This window comes from Chinchilla lanigera, unplaced genomic scaffold, assembly GCF_000276665.1.
Source record: "Chinchilla lanigera isolate Chin_1 unplaced genomic scaffold, ChiLan1.0 scaffold00077, whole genome shotgun sequence".
Lineage (NCBI taxonomy): Eukaryota > Metazoa > Chordata > Mammalia > Rodentia > Chinchillidae > Chinchilla > Chinchilla lanigera.
In genome coordinates this window covers 11,029,753-11,050,277 of record NW_004955478.1, presented here as the reverse complement: position 1 = coordinate 11,050,277, position 20,525 = coordinate 11,029,753, and the positions used below count along the sequence as shown (strand labels likewise).

Below are 20,525 nucleotides of genomic sequence, written 5' to 3'. Positions count from 1 at the left end.
GCACCGCCTCCCAGCAGGGCGCTGATGGAGGTGGCACCATCTGCCCCTCCTGGGGATGGCCAACAGAAGCAGGCAAGCAGGCTGACTCTAGGCTAGGAAACCAGGGTGCTGAACACAGTCCAGTCAGACCAGTTAATTTTGGTGGCTCTAAGACCAGGCAGTGTCCGGGTCAGGCCTGATGGGGGTCATGGCCCCGATGGGGTTTGCTCTGGGTATCGGGAAGGGTCACCGGGGGCGTATGCAGCGGCCTGCCAGGCTGCCTCCTTTCCCGGTAGCAGGGACCCTCTGCCGGGCTGTCAGTTTCTGCGTGTGAAGGAGGAACGGGAGGCGCCTCCGGGGTAGCGGGGTGGAGAGACAGCTCAGATGAGGCTTCAGGCCACTTTAGCAGCTTGGATGTGAGGGCACTTTGCCCATCAGAGCCCGGGTTTCCTCCATTAACAGGATAGAACAGAAACCATGGCAAATGAATATCCAGCCAGTGCCTAGTCTGGCTTGGGCTCAGTGAGGGGAGTTGTTTTCTTCTCCTTGGTCTTGAGTTGCAAACTGCAGGAAATACACCAAATAAGTCTTTCTAAACAGATCGGTAGGGGCTGGGGATTTAGCTCAGCAGCACAGCACCTGCCTGGCAAGTGCAAGGTTGTGAGTTTGATTCCCGGTACCGGAGAAAAACCAAAAAAAAAACCCAAAACAAATAAGCAGATAGGTAGTATACCCGTAATCCTAGCACTCTAGGAGGCTGAGGCAGGAGGACTGTCAATCTGAGGCTACCCTGAGCTGCAAAGCAAGACTGTCTCGAAACAAAATAAAACAACCAGTGCCCCCCGAACCCCCAACAAAGCAAAATACCCAAATGAAAACCTTTCCAATTACAAAAAGGGTCCTCCCGATCAGTATGGGGCTGGCGAGGTAAGGTTTTAGTTGCACTGAATAGTGCCACCCTGCATGTGCCACCAGGAGACAAAACTCCAATAGGCTAAACTGTGCGGGTTCCGCCGTGACTGGGCTTACACCAGAGAATCGTGTTGAACCAGGAGCCCCACCACGGTCCAGAGCATGTCAGGGAGCCAGGAGATGAGCCGAGCCCAGATCTAGCAGACTTCAAATGCCAGGCCCTCTCCCCGGTGTGGTCCAACCCAGTAGTGTGTGGTCTTGATATGTACAAGAGTTATCTGTGGAAAGATTTAAAAAACAGACACACCTGGGCCCCAGAGACTATGAACTCCTACAACTCGGCAACAAAAACGTAACTCAGTTTAAAGGTAGGAGCGGCTGGGGTGTAGCTGTAGCATGCTTAACATATGTGAGGCCCTGGGTCCAATCCTTAGCACACCACACACACACACACACACACACACACACACACACACACACACACAGGGTGAAGGACACTTCAGGGTCCAGCCTGATATGACTATACCATTGTATCCATCAGGGGTCCTGTCCTTCATCCTAAGCCCTATAGCACGGTCATTAAGACGTCAGCTGACTTTTGTTTTTGGTGATAGTGAGGTTGAACCCAGGGCCTCGGCACTAAGCAACACCAACTCATTTTTATTGTTTTTTGAACAAATCGTAAGATGTATTGCCTTGGTATATCGCACTGGCATCATCACGCTTCCTTCTCATTTATGTGCTTCCCTCTTCCCACAGTCTAGCTACACAGCGCATCCTTGAACTGTCAGCCCACAGCAGCAACATGCCTACTCCACATCCCTCACCCATTCCTCCCCAGGGTCCAGGTTCTGGTCCCCAAAGCCCTTCCTATAAGAAGTCTAGTGTTTGTGGAAGAGTTAGTAATAAACGAGGCCTCCAGGATGACTAGCCCCAGTAAGATGACGACGGGAAGCAGTAGCTTGTTGGTTGTCCCTTTTTTTGACACTGAATGGAGAATCTTTCAACTTTTGCTCCAGTTTCACCAGTCTACTTGTAATGGTTGAAGCATTGTGTAAATCTGAGTTTAGAAGCTTAAAGAAGGGGCCAGGGTCTTCGCTTTGTAAACATCCTCAGCCTGAGCAAGAGCAGGGCACAGAGATGGTGTGGGTGTAAAGGACCCACTCAGGTGCAGGCAGCCTGCGTACAATATAAGGCAGCAAAACAAGCTTGCTTGTCCCGTGTTTGCTCTTACTGCTTTTGCTGTCTTCCACCACCTTGAACTATTGCCCCTCTGCCTTGCCACCCTGCCGTGCGGCCCGCTGATTATGGACTGTGACAAACTGTGAGCTAAACAAACCCTTCTTTCCTTAATTCTGGGCACTGGATACTTTGTCTCAGCAAGAGAGAAAACTAAGGTACTGCTCTTGTCGTGTTCCAGCTGATCTCACGGCTCCCTCAGGTCCCCTAGGACTTCTGAGCCGTCTGGTCAGTGTCTGCGGCAATCCAGCGAGCCTGCTCCGTCCTCTGGGTGGCCGGGCTGAGGCTTCAGGGCCAGTGTCCTGACCCTGTAGCCGATTCATACGCTCATTCTCCATAGCGTATGCGCCGTACTTCACGTCCTTGCTCCCAGGTCTGGCTGTCGAAGGTGTGCTTATCACCTCCCCATGCAGTCTGGCAGGTCCTGCAGTAGTTCTGCAACTCAGACATGGGGTTATGGAAGGACACAGGTGTGTACCATTGTTCCTCCTCCATCTCTGCCAGCGTTCTACTTGCTTCTTGTTGCTTTTCATCAAAATCTCTGATCAACTTCTTGGTCCTGGTGGTCCCTAGCAACTGCTTGGGCAGCCCTGCTGGTCTTCACGAAGGCCACAGAAGATCTCATGCAGCTTTTCAAAATGCTCCCAGGGGGTGTGGTGGACGCAGCCAGAGTGCAGTAGGCAAGACTCTGGGCGCCGGCCCCTTCCTCACCCAGTGGTCAGCCACCCAGCCCCAAAGCCATCACGGTGACTGCCATGCTGCTGCCTGGAACTAGCTCATTTTTGAGGCAGAGTCACTCTAAGTTGTGAAGTCGCCCAGAGAGGGCTTGAACTTGTTATCCTCCTGCCTCAGTTTGCAGAGCAGATTACAGGCATCGGCCAGCACTCCCAGCCTGGACTGACTTCTTACCGCCGGTATGAACAGTCTGAAAAAACCCAGGTGTATTTGGTGGTGACAGCCCACCTTGTCTAGTTACCATAGAAACCTCCTCCTCCTGCCTTGTGGTGGTGAAGTTCCACCTGGCTTGTTGCTGCCCCACGATTCTGTCCCCAATAAATCCGTCCTGCACAATTATTTATTTATTGGTACTGGGAATCGAACTCAGGACTTTGCACTTGCCGGGCAGGTGCTAGTGCCACTGAGCTATATCCCTGGCCCCGTGCACAATTTTTTTTTTTCCTTTTTTTCCCCGGTATCGGGAATTGAACTCACGACCTCGTGCTTGCCAGGCAGGTGCTGTGCCGCAGCCCCTGTGCACAATTTCCGACTTGTCTCTTTCTTTGGTCTTTCAGCACTTTCCACCTTTGGTGGCTGGTTCTTGTACACTGGGTTTTCCCAAAAAGGACTTATTGACACTTTGCCAAAGAATATATACAAATGGCCAGCACGCACATGAAAAGATGCTCAGTGCCATCAAGAAAATGTAAATCAGGGGCTGGGGACTTAGCTCAGCGGCACAGCGCCTGCCTGGCAAGTGTGAGGTCGTGAGTTCAATTCCCGGTATTGGAAAAAAACAAAAAACAAAACAACAAAAAAAAGAAAATGTAAATCAGATGTTCAAGCTGCACCTTGCCAGTTGGGTATGATGGTGTACACTATAATCCCAGTGCTCTGGGAGGCTGGGGTAGGGAGACAGGAAGTTTAGGGCCAGCTGCAGCTACATAGTGAATTTAAGATCAGTGTGGACTATACAGCGAGACCCTATCTCAAAAGAACAAAAAAGGGAAAAAAAATGTCACATCAAGTCCATGAACACGGGTATGAAAAGCAAGCCATTTGTCATGGGGCATGCCTGCAATTCAAGCTACTCTTGTTGAGAGGCTGAGATAGGAGGATTTCAAGTCTGAGGCCCTGCCGGGCAACTCAGCAAGCCCCTGTCGCAGCAACAACAGCAGAAGGGCCGGGGGTGTGAGAAAGAAAAGAAAGGGCGGGGGTGTGAGAAAGAAAAGAAAGGGCGGGGGTGTTGCTTCAGCGCTCAGTGGCAGCGCGCCTGCACAGCGGTGTGTTCAAGGCCCTGGGCTCGATCCCAGTGCTGCAAAACAAAGCCGAACTAACAAAGCAAAAGGAAAATAACAAGTATCGACACGGAGAAGATAACGAGTACTAACCAGGACGTGGAGAAGCAAGTCACCTTCGCACGTGAGACGGGAACACAGTGCGGCCACGGCAGTTTAGTGGTTTCTCAGAAAGCTAGAACAGGGTGACTAAATGACCCTGCAGTTTCATTCCTAGTCAGATGCCCAAAATGAATCGATATTCATGCACACGTCCATAACAGCACTATTCACAACTGCTAAAACGTGGACACTCAAATGTGCAAATGACAAGCGTAATGTGGTACCGAAGTCTTCCCTCATCCGTGGTCAAGTGTGGTCCAAAAACACTGTCTTGACTCTCTCAAGAGTGACCACATTCACAGAACCTATTAAGTAGCTGTTATAGTTATTCTATTTCAGTGTTAAAGTGTTTTTAATTTTTGGTGCTGGCAATCACGCCAACATCCCCAACCTGTTTTTCATTTCTCACTATGCCCATCTTATAAACTAATGTTAAATCAGAACCAGTATACTGCATATAGGCTTCAGGTGTCTGTTGGGAGTCTTGGAGCATATTCCTCACAGATAAGGGGACCACTGTAGGCACACAGTGAAAAATGGTTCAGCCACAGAGTACTGACCCCATGCTCCAAGGAACCTTAAAAACAGCATGCTAAGTGAGAGAAGCCAGACACAGGTTAGGTGTTACATGATTCTATTTATGTAAAATGTCAATACTAGGTAAACCTGTGGAACAAACAGTAGGCAGACGGTTGCTGGGGACTGGGAAAACCCAGCATTGCAGGCCGGGACGCCCACCTGCTTACCTGCGGCCTAGGCTGTGCCGGGAACAAGGCCCGGAATCCATACCTGGAGAGCCCTGTGTCCTGACACCCAGTCAGCACAGAATGGTCTAACGAAGGGCGGAGGCCTTCCGTCTGGGCCCTGAGAACGGCGTTTCTTTGCTGTGGTGCTTCTTGGTCTGCAGTGCAGCAGGCCGCAGCGCTGAGGTCACAGCTCACAATGGTTATGTCCTCGGCTACCAGCCTTGCCACGGCGATCATGTCACTCATACCCCATTCCCGCCTCTCTTCTGAACTGTAAAACAGTCTAATCAACTATGAACTATCCACAGGGACACACGCAGTGCATCCTTGGCAAGGCGGAAGACCGTCCGCGGTCTAAGTCCTGCACTGGCGATTCTGTTCCAACTGACAAACTGGGGAGGCCGCAAGTTGGCCTTGGCTCTCACCGAGGAGCCCCCAGAGATGGAGCTGGCGAATGCTTCCTCCACCCCGGCTCGAAGAGATGCTGTCCCTGCTACAGATGTCGCCAGGCACTGTGCTGCACTGTCGCTTCTCAGAGTAAATAGTAAGTGCTTTACTAAGGCGCGTGAACTAGGGCTGCCTGGGCTTCTGGATGAAACGGAACGGACGCGCCCTTGCAGAGCTGGTATCAGGAGAACCACTTCTCAGGGTGACACCCTCCTACCCAGCGTGGCCATGGAGAGGGGCCTGAGGAAGTGCTGCCCCCTCAACGAGGCGGCCCGGGGTGCTCCTTGGTTTGCAGTGCAGCGGGCCACAGCCGAGTTCACCGCTGCCGAAGGTTATGCGCTCTGGCCCCCGCCTCGCCACCATATGCGACCAGTGACCATGCCTGCGGGGGCACGGGGCAGCTGCACGTCTTCTCGGCAGGGGCTGTGGTCCCTTCCTCGAGCCCTGGCAGAACGCCACCGTCCAGCACAGCCAGCCTTCTTGAGGGTGGTCTGGACGTCGTGCTTCTTAATGAAGAAAAGCGCCACTCCGAAACCCAACGCTCTCCTCCGCTGCGAGAACAGCGAGCAGACACACAGTCCTACTTCATTCAAGCCCCAGCCTGAAAAAGTGGCCCGCTCTGCCCTGTACGGCCTTCACCTATTCTGAGGACAGAAGGGCCGGGTGTGTCCAGGTTGGTGGCAAAGACTGCATTTCCTTGATTTCTTTGCCGTGGAGTCTGGATCTGAGGAACTGGTCCGGGGTCTCTTGCTCCGGCCTCCTGGCCAAGGGTGCGCTGCAAACGTCCCTATGGGAAAAGGTAAGAGGAAGGCTGAATTTAGAACTGACACCCACCCTGAAGTGGCAAGAAGTACAGGTACAGTGTTGGAGGGGGCGTGTGGGTTCACTCCCTCCTCTCTACAACCAACAGCTCCTTGTCAAAACATGACCCGCCCACTACCTTATGCTACCTGACACTTCTAAATAGCCTAGGCTCTTGGGCACTGTCCTGACAAAGGGGAACTGGTGTCACTTTGTGTAGGTCCTACGATGGCCACAGTGAAAGCACCAATTAGTGGCAGCTGTTCTTTAACTTAGAGCGAAGACTGTGGCTTACTGCTCTGCTGAAAGTGTCTGGAGCAAGACAGCAGGGAGCCCTTTGCAGTCTCCCGCTACAACGCCCTGCCCTCTTTCTGCCATCTCTGGCCTGTGAGGTGCACACCTAAGCAGGACCCACGTGCTCTGTCGCCTCACCTGGGGCCACGTTCTCGTCGGCCCACTGAAAGAAGCCACACTGCTGCTCCCGGGGCTTGGCACACGTGTGGAACTGGCGCCCTTTGTTGGGACCATCCTTCTGCACTGTCCTCGTGACGGCAGGGTGGTTGCACAGGCAGGCCGTGCTGCCGCCACTGCCATCGCCAGGGTTGCTGAGCCCACCGGAGCGGTGGCCTGAGCCTGACGCGTGTCCAAGTGAGCTTCCCGGGAGTCTTGATGCAGAGGCAGGGCCCCCTCCTGCTCCAGGATGGCCACCGTCGGCCCAGAGGAAGAAGCTGCAGGCACCACTGTTGCACTTGTAGAACTGCCGGCCCTGGTTGGGGCCCTCCTTGCGGACGGTGAGCAGTACAGCCTCCTGGCCACAGTTGCACGTCACGGAGTTGCTCTCACCAGTGGCAGCAGCTGGCAGAAAGGTCTGGGCCTGGGCCTGTGAGGGTCTGGTCCGTCTACTGCCGGGAGGGTGGGAGCGGCCGCTGTCCATCCTGTTCACTGACTGGCTAGCCTGCAGGTGGCCAGAGGGCTGGCTGCCTCTGGGAGGACCCTGTGAAAATCGCAGGCCCAGGATCTCCTTCAGGGTCTCATCACATCCGCCAATGCAGCCCACCAACTCCAGGGGCATGGTTGGGGGAAGGCTCCCACGCTTGAATTTGAACTTCAACCTAGTGAAGCCAGAAGAGGAGACAAAAATTACCAGCTGTTCAGCATCTTCTCCTCGGTCCAGAGGGTGCTCCAGCCACAGGCCAAGCCCTCATTTCCCGAGGAAGCCCATACAAGGCACCTGTAGGTCCTGGCCAGCCAACCACGAGCCCTGTGCCAACATCACAGCAGTGCGGAGCGGGAAGCAGAGCATACAACATCACCCAGTTAATCACCCATACAGATACCACTGCAAGGTCCCATTTCTCTACGCCAGTGGTTCTCAAAGTGTGGTTCTGAGCCCCGTAAGTTGAGGTGTAATCTAAGCGTGCTAAGGAGCTGTGTCTAGTTTGCTCTTATTCTTCTGTACAGTGGTTTTGAAGTGACCACACACGCAAGGATCACTGAAAGGGCAGATGGGAATCTGATCTTGCAAGTGTAAAGCAATGTCATTCTCTTCATTGGTATTACATTTTTGCTTTGGAAATTAGGTATTCTGCCTTTGAAAATTTATGTTAATAAGCAATGAAGTTCTATAAATGAATATTTTAAGATGTCTCCACTTTAACTTTAGGTATGGTATACACTGAAAAACTACCCACAAACAAAAGCTCTCTGGGCTTTTCAATGATTTCTTAGGATGTGAGTGCTTCAGTGACCAAGAGGTTTGAGAACCACTGTCCTGCATTGGGGCTCTGGGCGTTTTGGAGGAGCCTGGACACCGTACTACTGTATGAATAATTTCCTGAGCCCAGTGCTGAACGATGGGTCTGGAGAGGTCAGGGGAAGGCACCTTCTAATCTCAGGGTGCAGGCAGCTCCCCACGACTGGGCCACAAGGGAAGCAGCAGAGCAGGCTTAGGCTGGCTGCCTAGGCTGCGGCAGAAGCGGCTGAAACAACGCAATGCCCGAGGGTGACAGTCCCTGGATGCCCCGTGTGGCCCGCCACAGGAGAGGGGACGAGTCTATGGGCACCTGAGAGGCACTCGGCTCACCTGTACACCGGGGCTGGCTGACAAACTGGACACACGCTCCCGTCCCTGCTGGCCTCCAGCACCGAGTCGGGGAGCCACACGGCCAGTCGGCATTCTGGGAAACCTGTGCAGCCAAGGTAGAAGCTGGGGAGCAGGGGAGGCTGGGTCAGACCGCGGGAGTACGGGAGCCGCACGGCGCCCGTTACCAGCCTGGCAGGAAACCTTTCTAGCTGACTGAAGAGGTCTTCATTTTTTTGGGAGTCACTTAATGGACAGTCACTGGTGTTAAAGAACTTAGAAAAACTAGGCCGCATTTACTTCTCACATCCCTGAGAAACGAAGCAGCTACTGCCGACCCTGCTTCCCACTTTGAAAGCCACCACCACCCAAGGTCAGTCACGTACTATGCACGCGCTCACAGTCTCACTTCTCGCGCGGCACAGTGCAGGGCTGTGCTCTGGGGCTTGTCTGTCCACGAGTAAACTGAAGCTTGGGATGGCGTCACGTCCCCCAGGACACAAGGACAGTGAGTGGGAGCCAGGGCTGGAGAGCCATCGGGTCTGAGGCAAGCACCTGGCCCACACATACACACCCGCCTTCCCGGGACAACATTTCTCGACACCTTCTATTCAGGAAACCTGAGGTCTGACTAGTGAACCTCTGAGTGTATCTAAGGATGGTCAGGCAGACAGCACCCTAAACGCCAATTATTTAAATGGACAGTTCACCAACTCAAATGGGAATTATCAGACAAACTCTGGAACAGTAAACCCTGAGAAAATTTCTGGATTGCCCTGCATGCCTCCAAGAAGCATTCTGTCAAGAATCCTGAGATTAAAAGACATTTTTCTCCCTTATATCCCAATAACTACTAATCTGGTACTTTTTTTTTTTTTCTTTTTGTTCTTTTTGAGACAGGGTCTCACTATGCAGTTCAGGCGGGCCTTGAGCTCACTTTGTAGCCCAGGCTGGTCTTGAACTCGCAACGATCTTCCTGCCTCAGCCTCCCAAGTGCTAGGATTACAGGCGTTCGCCACCACACCTGACTGACTACTAATATGACTATCTATCAGGCAAAGAAAAGACTATCAGAAGCATTTATTAAGCATTAAAGTACTTGCGCAGCACTAGGCTGAGCCTTGAGTGGCACCAGCTTCCACCTGCTCCCAGCTGTGGTTCCACACATCTCTAGTGTCTGAGAGACAGGGAGGACCTCACTTCCCCAGGGTCACCCAGGCCACTGAGAACTGGGCAGGGAGGAGCTGGGAGGGCCACCTTCCTCATTTAATAGCAAGAAAGCAGCAATGCTACAGCCCACGGTGGGCAGTGTGGAGGAAAGCAGCAAGGACCTGGGTGCAGATTTTGCCCCGACTGTTCATTACCGCAGCCTACTCAGAACCAGTTCCTCAGCCCTCTTGAGTTCCATTTTCACTTTTTTTGGAAAGTACTGGGGAAGGAACCCAGGGTCTTCACACTGAACCACAATAAATATTCTATTTATCTTGAGATAGTGTCTGGCTAAGTCACTAAACTGCCCAGGCTGGGCCTGAACTTGTGATTCTCCTCACTCAGTTTCCCACAGTGACTGGCTGTCACTCTTTAAAACACCTTCCTTGCCTGACATGGTAGTGCACAGCTGTAATCTCAGCATTTTTTTTTTTTTTGTCTTTTGAGAGAGGGTCTTAATATGTAGTTCAGGCTGGCCTTGAGCTCACTTTGTATCCCAGGCTGGCCTTTAACTCGCAACGATCCTCCTGCCTCAGCCTCCCGAGTGCTGGGATTACAGGCATGTGCCACCACAACCGGCATTCCCAGCACTTAGGAGCCTGAGGCAAGAGGATGGCCGTGAGTTCAAGGCCAGCCTGGACTACGTAGTGAGTTCAAAGTTCAAGGCCAGCCTGAACTATAAAGCAAGACCCTGTCTCAAAAACCCGCCAACCAACCAACCTTCCTTCCTGGCAAGGGAGGGTTATGAAGACCCAGTTAAACAATGTCTGCAGAACACCCTGCATCACATCAGCCTGAAGAAAGGCACAGGAGGTGAGGCTGCCTCTGCTTTTCAGCACTTCTTGCCCAAGAGCTTCCTGCGGTGGCCAGCTGTTGGTCTGGACAGCTGGGTCAGAACAGGCAACCTGATTCTAGGAGTAAATTGCCCACTGATGTACCAGGCAATAAGTATCTTATAGTCCTGCCCTTTTCAAATTCCTGCCCTTAACACAGATTTGTGAAGCAGATACTGCTGACCTTATGGAAAAACAAATGGCATCAGAATAGTCAAGTAACTTGCTTCAGGTCATAAGCTTACATGTAGCAGAACTGGGATGTGAACTGGGACGTATCTGGATCTGAAGCCCGAACTCCTCCGCTTGCTACATGCTTGCTGGGTAAATGTCACGCCAATGTAGAGGACCGAAACTACACTACTTCTCCGTCTCCCACTCACGGTGTTCCCAGAGCACTTTACACCCAGACCCCACTCCACTGTCCTGCTAGCTCTAGCACTTGCTCAGGGACCCACAGCAGGCCTGCTTTTCAATCATGACTTGGACACAAAGTGACAGGGCTTGCACAGCTGGCTGGCCACTACTGCAGGTGCTGCAAACACAGCAGGGGCAGAGGCAGGACACTGACCCACCACTCTTCTTGGTCTTCAGGACCATGTCTTTGTGGCACTGCGGGCACTTCCGCACGGGCTCTGGCATGGCTGGGTAGACCTCTTCTTGCTGGGGTGTCTCTGCACCTTCCCCAAAGTACTGGGACAAGGCCTCGTCCAACCTGAAGGAAAGCAAAGACACACAACAGCTGGCAATCACTGCAAAGGCATTTATGAGACTTGTATGTGTTCGTAACACACGCAGCAAGGAACCAGCTGATCTGATGCAGAGAAGACAAGGCAGAGGGGAGACCCGGTTCACAAACCTGGCTCCTCCCAGATTCCTGGCTCCTCGAAGGAATCTAGCTACAGACTCACGCACAAGAAACTATACTGGGTTCATGTATAAACTCTAGACGTGTCTATTACCATTTGATACTAGCTCGGGCATTTCTTTTCAAAATTGGCAGCACGCAGCTGTCAATAAAAACCCCCACAAAACTCTCACCCTCTACACAGATAAAGATGTGTGGGAGTCCCCCCCCACGCCATGCAACTGTCCAACTGGTTGTCCTCAAATTCAGTTCAAACACGATCTATTTGGAATTAGTGTCAGACCTTGTTATGGTTTATACCTAGACGTTACCCCAAAGCCGCATGTGCTCGAAGGCGGGTCTCCTGGACAGGTGACCAGACTTTGGAATCGGTATGGCTTAGCTGCCCTTAGAGGGCAGGTTCCGGCCGGAAGAGGCGGGTCGCTGTGGGCAGGACCCACAGGAGTGCATTTTTGTTCCCAGCTCTTCCCTTGACGCTCTCTGCTCCCATCTCCCATGCTGTGAGCAGCTTTCCTCCATCCTCCTCCTCCACGTCCTCCCACCCTAGAGCCAGCTGACTGCCCACACAAATGTGAGCCGAACCACGCCTACTTTAAGTCGCAGGTGTTGGGTATTTTGCCTCAGCACTGAGAAAGTGACTTAAGAACTCAAAGGTTGAGGGCTCAGTCCCCAAGACCGCCTGAATTGCAGAGGCCAGTGGCAACTTCCAAACTGTGAAGTACGCCTCTGACTAACCGGCTGTACACTGGGCTGCCCGTGAGCCCCTGCTCAGGTTCACTTTGCTAGAGCAGCTTACAGAACTCAGATGAACAGCTAGATGGAAGACAGGCACGGGGCAAGGAACATAGAAGGGATGTGAGGTTTCCGTGCCGTTTCTGTGTGCCGACTTCCAGGACCTCCACACTTAGCCACTGAAAAACTCTTGGAACAGTGCTTCTTGGGTTTTATGGAACTTTCATTACATAGACATGATTGATAAATTGTTGACCAAGTGATCACCTCAAACTTTCAGCACTGTCTACCCTCCCTAGAGGTGTAAGGGGGGGGGTGGGGATAGAGGGGTAAAGCTGAAAGCTCCAATTTGTAATCATATAGTTGGTTCCCCTGGCAACAAGGCCCCCAACCAGGGGCTGTCAGGTATCTGCCTCTCTGCCAGTCATATGACTAGTAAACAAGACATTCAGCACTCTGGAGACGCCAAGGGTTTTAGGACCTGTGGGGCCAGGAAATGAGGACCAAACATATATACCTGCACACATATATGTACATATATAGGTATACAGATAGATATATCTGTTTGTGGTTTTTTTAAAAACTTTTTATTTTTTTGGTACCAGGAATTGAACTCTGGATCTTGCACTTGCCAGGGAGCAAATGACACTGTTATATTCCCTGGCCCCAGATATATGTGTTATAAATTACAGTATCACAAGTAGAAAATGTACTATATTTCTAAGTAAGAAAACAGACACACACTGCTTGCTAAATGGCCAACACCATTTATGCATTCATTTATTTATTTTGTGGTATTCGGGATCGAACCCAGGGCCTTCATACTGAGCTACATCCCAAGCCCTTATCTATCTATCTACCTGTCTGTCTGTCTGTCTGTCTATCTATCTGTCTTTTTGAGACAGGATCTATCTATCTATCTATCTATCTATCTATCTATCTATCTATCTATCTATCTATCTATCTATCTTTTTGAGACAGGGTCTTGTTATGCAGTTCAGACTGGCCTTGAGCTCACTTTGTAGCCCAGGCTGGTCTTGAACTCAATGATCCCCTCCTGCCTCAGCCTCCCGAGTGCTGGGATTACAGGCGTGCGCCACCATGCCCGGCCCTCCTTTATTCTGAAACATGGGTCTAAGTCACTAGAGTGCTAAGACTGGGCTTGATCCACCTGCCTTAGCCTTCCAAAGTACTGGGATTACAGGTGTGTGTCACTACACTGGCTTAAGCAGATAACTCTAAATGCTCCAAATAATAAATAGATCAGATACCAGCACTTGGATTTTTGGATTTACTGATTTAAAAGACTGTACGCTTGGGTACAGCGGCACATGCCTATAATCCCAGCTACTTGGAATGCCAAGGCAGGAGGATGACAAGTTTGAGGGCAGTCTGGAAGTTACCAAGAGCTTGCCTCAAAGGTAGAGCACCTGCCTAGCATCAGCAAGGCCCTGGGTTCAATTCCCACCAGGGGCCTTCACACTGAGTTTCACACCTGTAATCCCAGCACTCTGGGAGGTTGAGGCAAGATGACTGTAAGTTTGAGCCTAGCCTGAGCAACTTGGTGAGATCCTGTCTCAAAATTTTAAAATAAATTTAAAAATTTAAAAAATTAAAAAGAATTAATTGGGGCAGATTGTTTTGATCATTTCAGAGGCAGAAAATCCACAGGAGCAGAGGCTGTGTGGCCAGCTGCCCCACCAGTTAACGAGGCCACTGGTGAAGAAAACCCCGCAGGGTTAGTACCCCAGCCCCTTGTTTCTGCTGAACTGCCTCCAGGAACGCTCACCATTCGTGGGAATCGCTATCACCAATGCCTGGGGCCACAGGACCTCTGGGGGGAGAGCAGAGTATGGTACTCACTTCTTCGCCTTAGCCACTGCTTCAGTGAAAACCTGTTTATACTTCTGCACCTGCTGCCTCAGAACCACAGCCTTGTCCTTCTTGCCCTCACAGATCAATTTCAGGTCAGCTTCCAGCTCGGCCCGGAGGTCAGGCTTGGACATCTCATAGCCCATGGAATCGTAACCTGCAGGAGACAGCAGCGCCGTGAGGTTCCACACGATACCCTCAGGGCTTGGGCAAGCTCCCTCCTCCTTTACCTTCCACTAGTCCCATGCCTAGGTGTCCAGGGAGGAACCGCTTGTCGGAGGTGAGCCCAACGTACATCCGGGCTTTGATGGTCTCAATGTGCTCCGCGTGAGTGGCATCAGTACCTGGAAACCATTTCCTGGTTACTTTGAGGCAGCACAAACAGCTGTACCCACACGGGGTACCTTGTTGGTACCTTGATCCCCTTGGACCCCACTTCTCCTTTAGCAGCCAGTGAAGGTGAGATGCCCCTATTCACATCTAGCTCAGGCTATAAACTATAGTGGCAACCCCAACTGTCCTGGTCCCTTCTACCCAATGACTTATCCTGTCAATTCCAGCTTTGCAACTCCTGTGAAGTCAAGACCCAACGCTACAACCCACCTCACCTCAACGTCCTCGTATCTGCCCCTTTCTAGCCTCTTTTTCCACTTAACTTCGCCTAGGCTGTGGCCGAAGGGACCTTTTCAAATGCAGCTATGCTGTTAGGGAAATGCAAACCGATAACCCAGTGGAATACCATTTCATACTGCCCTGTGTGGATGTAAGAAAGTGGAATCTTGTACATTGCTGGCGGGAATGTAAAATGGGGAATCACTTTGGAAAGTTTGGTGGTTCTTCAAAAAGTGACCCAACAATCTCACTCCTAGTTATATCCAAAGAGAACGCAAAACACATAAATGCAAAAACTTGTACGTGACTATTCAGAGCATTATTCACAATAGCTCCAAAGCAGAGACAACCCAAGTGTCCACCAACTGATGAATAAATAAATTAAATGTGGTCGCTATATGCAATAAAAACTCAAATAATAATAAAGAATGAAGTTCTGATACAGGTCAACAAAGACGAACCTAGAGAACACTACGCTAAGTCAAGGAAATCACTTACTGAAGACTGCATACTGTATGAGTCCTTTTACGTGAAAGGTCTAAAGTAGGCACATCTATTGAGTCCGAAAGACTGGCGGTTGCCTAAGGCTGGGGGACAGGGTTAGAAGGGGTACTTGGTTTCTTTTTGAGACAATGAAAATGCTCTAAAACTGACTAGTGATGGATGCGCTACACTGTAAATGCACTAAAAGCACTGAGTCGGGGGCTGGGGTGTGTATGCCTGACCAGGATGTGTGGCGTCCTAGGTTCCATCCTCAGCACTGAAAAACAACAACAAAACACAGAACTGTGCATTGTGCTGTGTATCTGGAGTGCTGGGAATGGAACCCAAGGCCTGTGCATACCAGGCAGGCTCTCTACCACTGACCCACGCCCCCAGCTCTGAATTATATACAAATCGTGTCCCAAAAAACCTCTTAAAATTATTTGTTAACTACTTAGCTCTGTATGGCGACTTTCTAAATCTTAGCCAGCTCCTGCTCACCACGTGCCAACCTTACACCCCTCAGCGGGGCACACCAGGCCCTGACAGTTGGTTCACACCATCTCTCAGCTTCACCTTCTATGATCATCCCCAACCCTCCACCCGCCTCCGCAGCCATAGCAAGCTTGTGCTTTCCTGTTCTCATGTCCTTCTCAAATCCTGCCACGGCTGGGCTTGCCTTTGCCTGCTCCTACGGAATCCATCCCTTGTGGTGGCTTGCTTTGGTTTTTCTGATAGACTGAGTCCTTAAAGGCAAAGATCAGGTCTTAATTCTCTTTGTGACCCTAGTGCCTGCCACTCACACCCGCTGTTCCTCAAGAATTCCTGTCGGGAACTTCAGGAGTGTCCCGTCTGAGCCTCGAGTCACAGGAAACGTCTCATTATAAGGGTGGCTGCGGGGTTTAGGAACACTGGCTGAGACCGAGGGGTAGCACTCTCCTAGTGTGCACAAGGCCTTCAGTTTGATGCCCATCGAGGAAAAGACGAAAACTGATAACTCAGTAGAGTTACTACATTGCCAGGCTGAGTAAGAATCTCAAAAAGCGAAACAAACGAACAGCCTACTGGCTGGAGAGTTATTTGGGCCAGATTTTTGTAACATACGACCTTTGCAACCTTCCGTAAGCTCATAACCCCTCCGGGCCTCACTCAAACTGAGGTAGGAATAAGAGCCTGAGGGCCACGGGCTCTCCAGATGACCTACTGACCAATGCCGTGTTTCTCCATGAGGGCGATGAGGTCGGCCTCGGTGAGCAGCTGTGGCGGGCTGGTCTCCCCATCTAGCATCTCTACAGTGCTGGGCTGAAAGTGGGAGCCTTCCTCATAGACGGGGAGGAGCTACAGAGAGCAGCAGGAGTGGAGGTCAGATCACTGTTACCAGACTCAGCTGCTGCTCCATCAGCCAGCCAGGGGTCAGAGCGTAGCAGTTCCCCCTTCTGGGGCCCTCCTCATTACCTTGTCGCTCCAGTGATCATAGGGATACACATCCAGGTAGTTTCGAGCTAGAATCATGAGGCCATGGGCCACAAAGCGCTCCTGAGCAATGTCGATCTCCACAGTTGTCTCCTGACCCTGAGCGTCTTGGGAGCAGCAAGCTAGGAAATGACGAACAATGAACTCATACAGTCGCCGTTCATCTCCCTAAAGGAAAGGACAAAGTCTGAATCCTTCGAGAATAGCACCGACAAAGGACACCAGTGGCACTGGTGGTGTCAGCCTGGCTAACGCCACTGTCAGCCCAAATTCTGCACAGAACGGGGTACATGGCTGCACGGGTCCTGCATCAAGTGGGTCCTTGGGGAGCTCACAGGGTTTGGCTGATACACCTCACAACTCTAATCAGGCTAAAGGTAAGTAAGGGGCTGGGGATATAGCTCAGCAGCACAAGCGCCTGCCTAGCAAGTGCAAGGTCCTGAGTTCGATCCCCGGTACCAAAGAAATTAACAATAAATAAAAGTAAGTAAGGGAATCACTGTCCTCTCCAGTTTAGGAAGGTGTTCTTGATAAAAATCAATCTAAACAGAAATAAGACAAAGGCATAGGGAACTAGCAAGAGATTCCTGAATATAAGATTCACAGAGTAACACTATCTGACAGCCCTAGGCCCACTTTACCTATGCACTTAAGCAGTGACTTCTTAGGGTGAATTTCCATCAATGAGCTCAATCTATCAAAAGACCAAGGGACATTTACACTCATGTATTTAATAATTCTTCTAAGAATTCATTCAAAAGAAATTAACTGGAGACCGACACAAAAGTTATTAGCTATAGTAGATCACATTTCGAAAAGTTGGAAACAGCCCGGTGTGGCAGGGCATGCCTATAATCCTACCACTTGGGAGGCTGAGGCAGGAGGACTGACTCAAGTCTGAGGCCAGCCCGGGCTAGACAGTCAGGTCAAGGCCAGCCTGAACAACATAGTAAGACAGTCTCAAAAACCCAGGAAAAAAAAAGGAAACAATTTAAACGTACATAAATAGATTTGGCAAAATAAATTAAGGTATACCAATGTGACTGTTAGGTTTATTTTTTGGTAACACTGGGTAACTCCAGGGCCGTCACACTGAGCTATATCCCTAGCTCCTTTTTTAAAATTTTTTTAAAATTTTTTTAGCTCCTTTTTTTAAAAGATCGAGACAGGATCTCACTCAGTTACTACACTGCCCAGGCTGAGTTCAAATTGCCTCGACCTCCAAAAGCACTGGGATTACAGGCGTTACATACCTTTACATATCGCAGCAAATGGGGAAATACCCAAATACAGTGTTAAAAAGTTTTTACAGAGCTATCTGAGGTTAGTTCTACTATAAGAATATGACAATAAGGGGAGGGACTACAGGCATTTTTTTCTTATAATCGTCTGTATTTGTGTGTGTGTGTGTGTGTGTGTGTCTTTTTTTGAGACAGGGTCTCGCTGTGCAGTTCAGGCTGGCCTTGAGCTCACTTTGTAGCCCAGGCTGGTCTAGAACTTGCAACGATCCTCCTGCCTCAGCCTCCCAAGTGCTGGGATTACAGCCATGCGCCACCACACCCGGCTAACCTTCTGTATTTTTCAAACTGTCTAGAATAAAGATGTGGTACATTTTAAATGAAAAGAATAGTAATTACAAGACGACCAACGTTTACTTAGCTGTTGACGGTAAACAGGCCTGAGCAGCTCTGTCAGCACCGCACTCACTCCCTGACCAGGGAAACAGTCAAAGCCAGGTGGAGCTCAGTGTGAGCGCTGTGCTGACAGCAGGCTAACGCGAAAGGCTCCAGAAGGGGAGGCTGAGAACCCGTCGAGCCTTGGAGGGAGGACAGTTAGGCTTTCACCAGGTAGCAAAGGACTAGGAAGGCCACGAGGCTTGCTGTGGGTGTGGAGAGTGTGCAAAAGCCTGGGAAGGTGAGCTGGTACATCTGCGGGGAACTAGTAAGGAAGCGGCAGAGCTGACCGAGAGCAGAGCCGCCAGTAGGGGACCTTTCACGAAAGCCAGGCAAAAGACTATGAAGTACAATTCTAGTACTGACCTCTCTCTTTTGAGATGGACTAGGTATTTCAAAATCGCTTATTTCCTAACATCAGGGCCTGCAGAACAAATTCAAATCCTACTACCGACTCCTCAGCACCCGTCTCTGGGTTTCAGCAGGCTGCACACTCAGGGACACCAACCTGCAAGTTGCTGGTATATTTGGTGGGGTGAATGGGAGGGTGAGCTTGGTCAGACTTATTTCCATTGCGTGGAGTGGGGCCACCCCTTTCTAGAATGTTCTGGGCAAAGGCCCCCCAGTGTGGATCCTGCGTCTGCTGTTCCACCAACGCCATCAGGTTTAAGTCTCTGGGGAAAATGTTTGTCTCTGTTCGGGGATAGCTGATATACCTAAAAGAAAGGAAACAAAAAGAAAAAATGCTAAAAAAATTTCTCTGGTTTTATTTTCTTATTTTTTTTGTCTTTTTGAGACAGGGTCTCGCTATGCAGTTCCGGCTGCCCTTGAGCTCACTTTGTAGCCCAGGCTGGTGTTGAACTCGCAACGATCCTCCTGCCTCAGCTTCCCAAGTGCTGAGATTACAGGTGTGCACCACCACGCCCAGCTCTGTCTGGTCTTTAAAAATTGAAATCCTCAGATAACACCTGCAATCATTCATCTGACAGCCAGCTCAAAAGAAAAGTAGCTAGGGGACCCACATTGACAAAAGGTTTAAGACAGGATTCCCTCAGGAGTGAAAAGCAACAAGTTCTCCTGCACAGATACTTCGAGAAGTCAAAGGACAGAGGAAACAGCATGGTAGAAGAGGAGGCCCTCTACAGCAATACTGTGTGTAGCCGTGGACATGTACTAGCCTCTCTTAGAGTTAAACTAACACAACGACCCTGTGCGGTGCATTAGCCTTGCTAGTCCTGATGGTTCCCAGTGTGTACGCCTGTAACTTTTCTTGAAGGACACAAAGAACGATGCTGTCCAATAAAACTGTAATGTGGATTCTGTAACTGTGAATTTTCTGCTGTTACTTAAAAATTGTGGAAGCTGGGTATGGTGGTACGTGCCTATAATCCCAGTATTCTGGGAAGTTTGAGGGCAAGCTGGGCAACTTAGTAAGACCCTGTCTCAAAATGAAAAATATAGGGCTGGGGATGCAGCTCAGAGCAACAGCCCTGGGTTGAATTCCTAGTATTTAAAAAAAAAAGTTACTGAGATAGATTAGCGGCAGAGTGCTGGCCTAGAACGTGTTTGGCCCTGGATTTGGTCCCTACTTCTGCAAAAAAAGTTAAAAAAAAAAAAAATTACTGATAGTTTCTATCTTATTTTCACACAAATCTTCAAAATCCAGGGTTTATTTTACATTTATAACACATCTTGATTATGACAACTAAAATTTCAAGTGCTCAACAATCACATGCTGGACACCACAGTTAGGGAGCCTCAGTGCTGGGGTACTTACCACGGCCAAGGGAGGGATGACTTTCACAGGCACACAGCTTATAAAGGTGCCATTTGCTGTTGGTTTGTCTCCAGCCAGGGCGCTAGGGGGAGTCGCTAAGGGGTCAAGAGTAGGACTGTGGACTGGAGTATAGCTCAATGATAAAAAGTGTGTGCATAGCATGTACAATCTCAAGTACTGAGATAATATTTACCCTTTTTTTCTGTTTTGTTTTTTTGTTTGTTTGTTTTTTTCTGGTACCAGGAATTGAACTCACAACCTTGCACTTGCCAGGCAGGCACTGTGCTGCTCAGCTAAATCCCCAGCCCCAATACTTACCCTTGAGTGTAGAGTTTTTCAGCAATTCTCATAGTTTCTTTAGCATTTATTCTCAACTTTCGAGAAGCCAGTTTCTCCAGCTCCTGTTAAGAGAGTCAAAAGGCCTGTTAAGGTACAGGTGAGTTGGGGGCCACACAGCTACACAGACATCTTCCGCGGTCTGGCCTGGCATCCTACCTGCTGTCCTCATGCTGAGAAGGAAAGACTGTGCTCGAGGAGGATTTCTGCGCCCGGTGGGCAAATGCCAGCCAGGGGTTCTCAGACACTGATGCGTAGCCCTGAGATTAAGCTGGGGAGCCAGCAGATTTATGGGCCCAGTTTATGGGCGAATACGACAGGGTAGGACTGGGACGC

General features: G+C 50.3%; 1 protein-coding gene and 1 pseudogene across 2 annotated transcripts in view; both read right to left on the bottom strand.

Moving 5' to 3' along the window:
* Positions 1-689: 689 nt before the first annotated feature.
* On the bottom strand, positions 690-5,034 carry LOC102003444 (annotated as a pseudogene).
* Top3a (topoisomerase (DNA) III alpha) overlaps positions 4,561-20,525 on the bottom strand; it is a 30,340-nt gene continuing 14,375 nt past the window's right edge. For both annotated transcript variants that reach the window (XM_005402278.2, XM_005402279.2), the window contains 10 exons: positions 20,172-20,254; positions 18,585-18,792; positions 16,386-16,571; positions 16,139-16,268; positions 14,066-14,179; positions 13,827-13,992; positions 10,935-11,078; positions 8,325-8,447; positions 6,674-7,353; positions 4,561-6,227 (listed from right to left, as the gene is read on the bottom strand). In XM_005402278.2, coding sequence (XP_005402335.1) covers positions 6,076-6,227; positions 6,674-7,353; positions 8,325-8,447; positions 10,935-11,078; positions 13,827-13,992; positions 14,066-14,179; positions 16,139-16,268; positions 16,386-16,571; positions 18,585-18,792; positions 20,172-20,254 — 1,986 coding nt within the window. In that variant the 3' untranslated portion in view covers positions 4,561-6,075. The remainder of the gene's footprint in view (positions 6,228-6,673; positions 7,354-8,324; positions 8,448-10,934; positions 11,079-13,826; positions 13,993-14,065; positions 14,180-16,138; positions 16,269-16,385; positions 16,572-18,584; positions 18,793-20,171; positions 20,255-20,525) is intronic.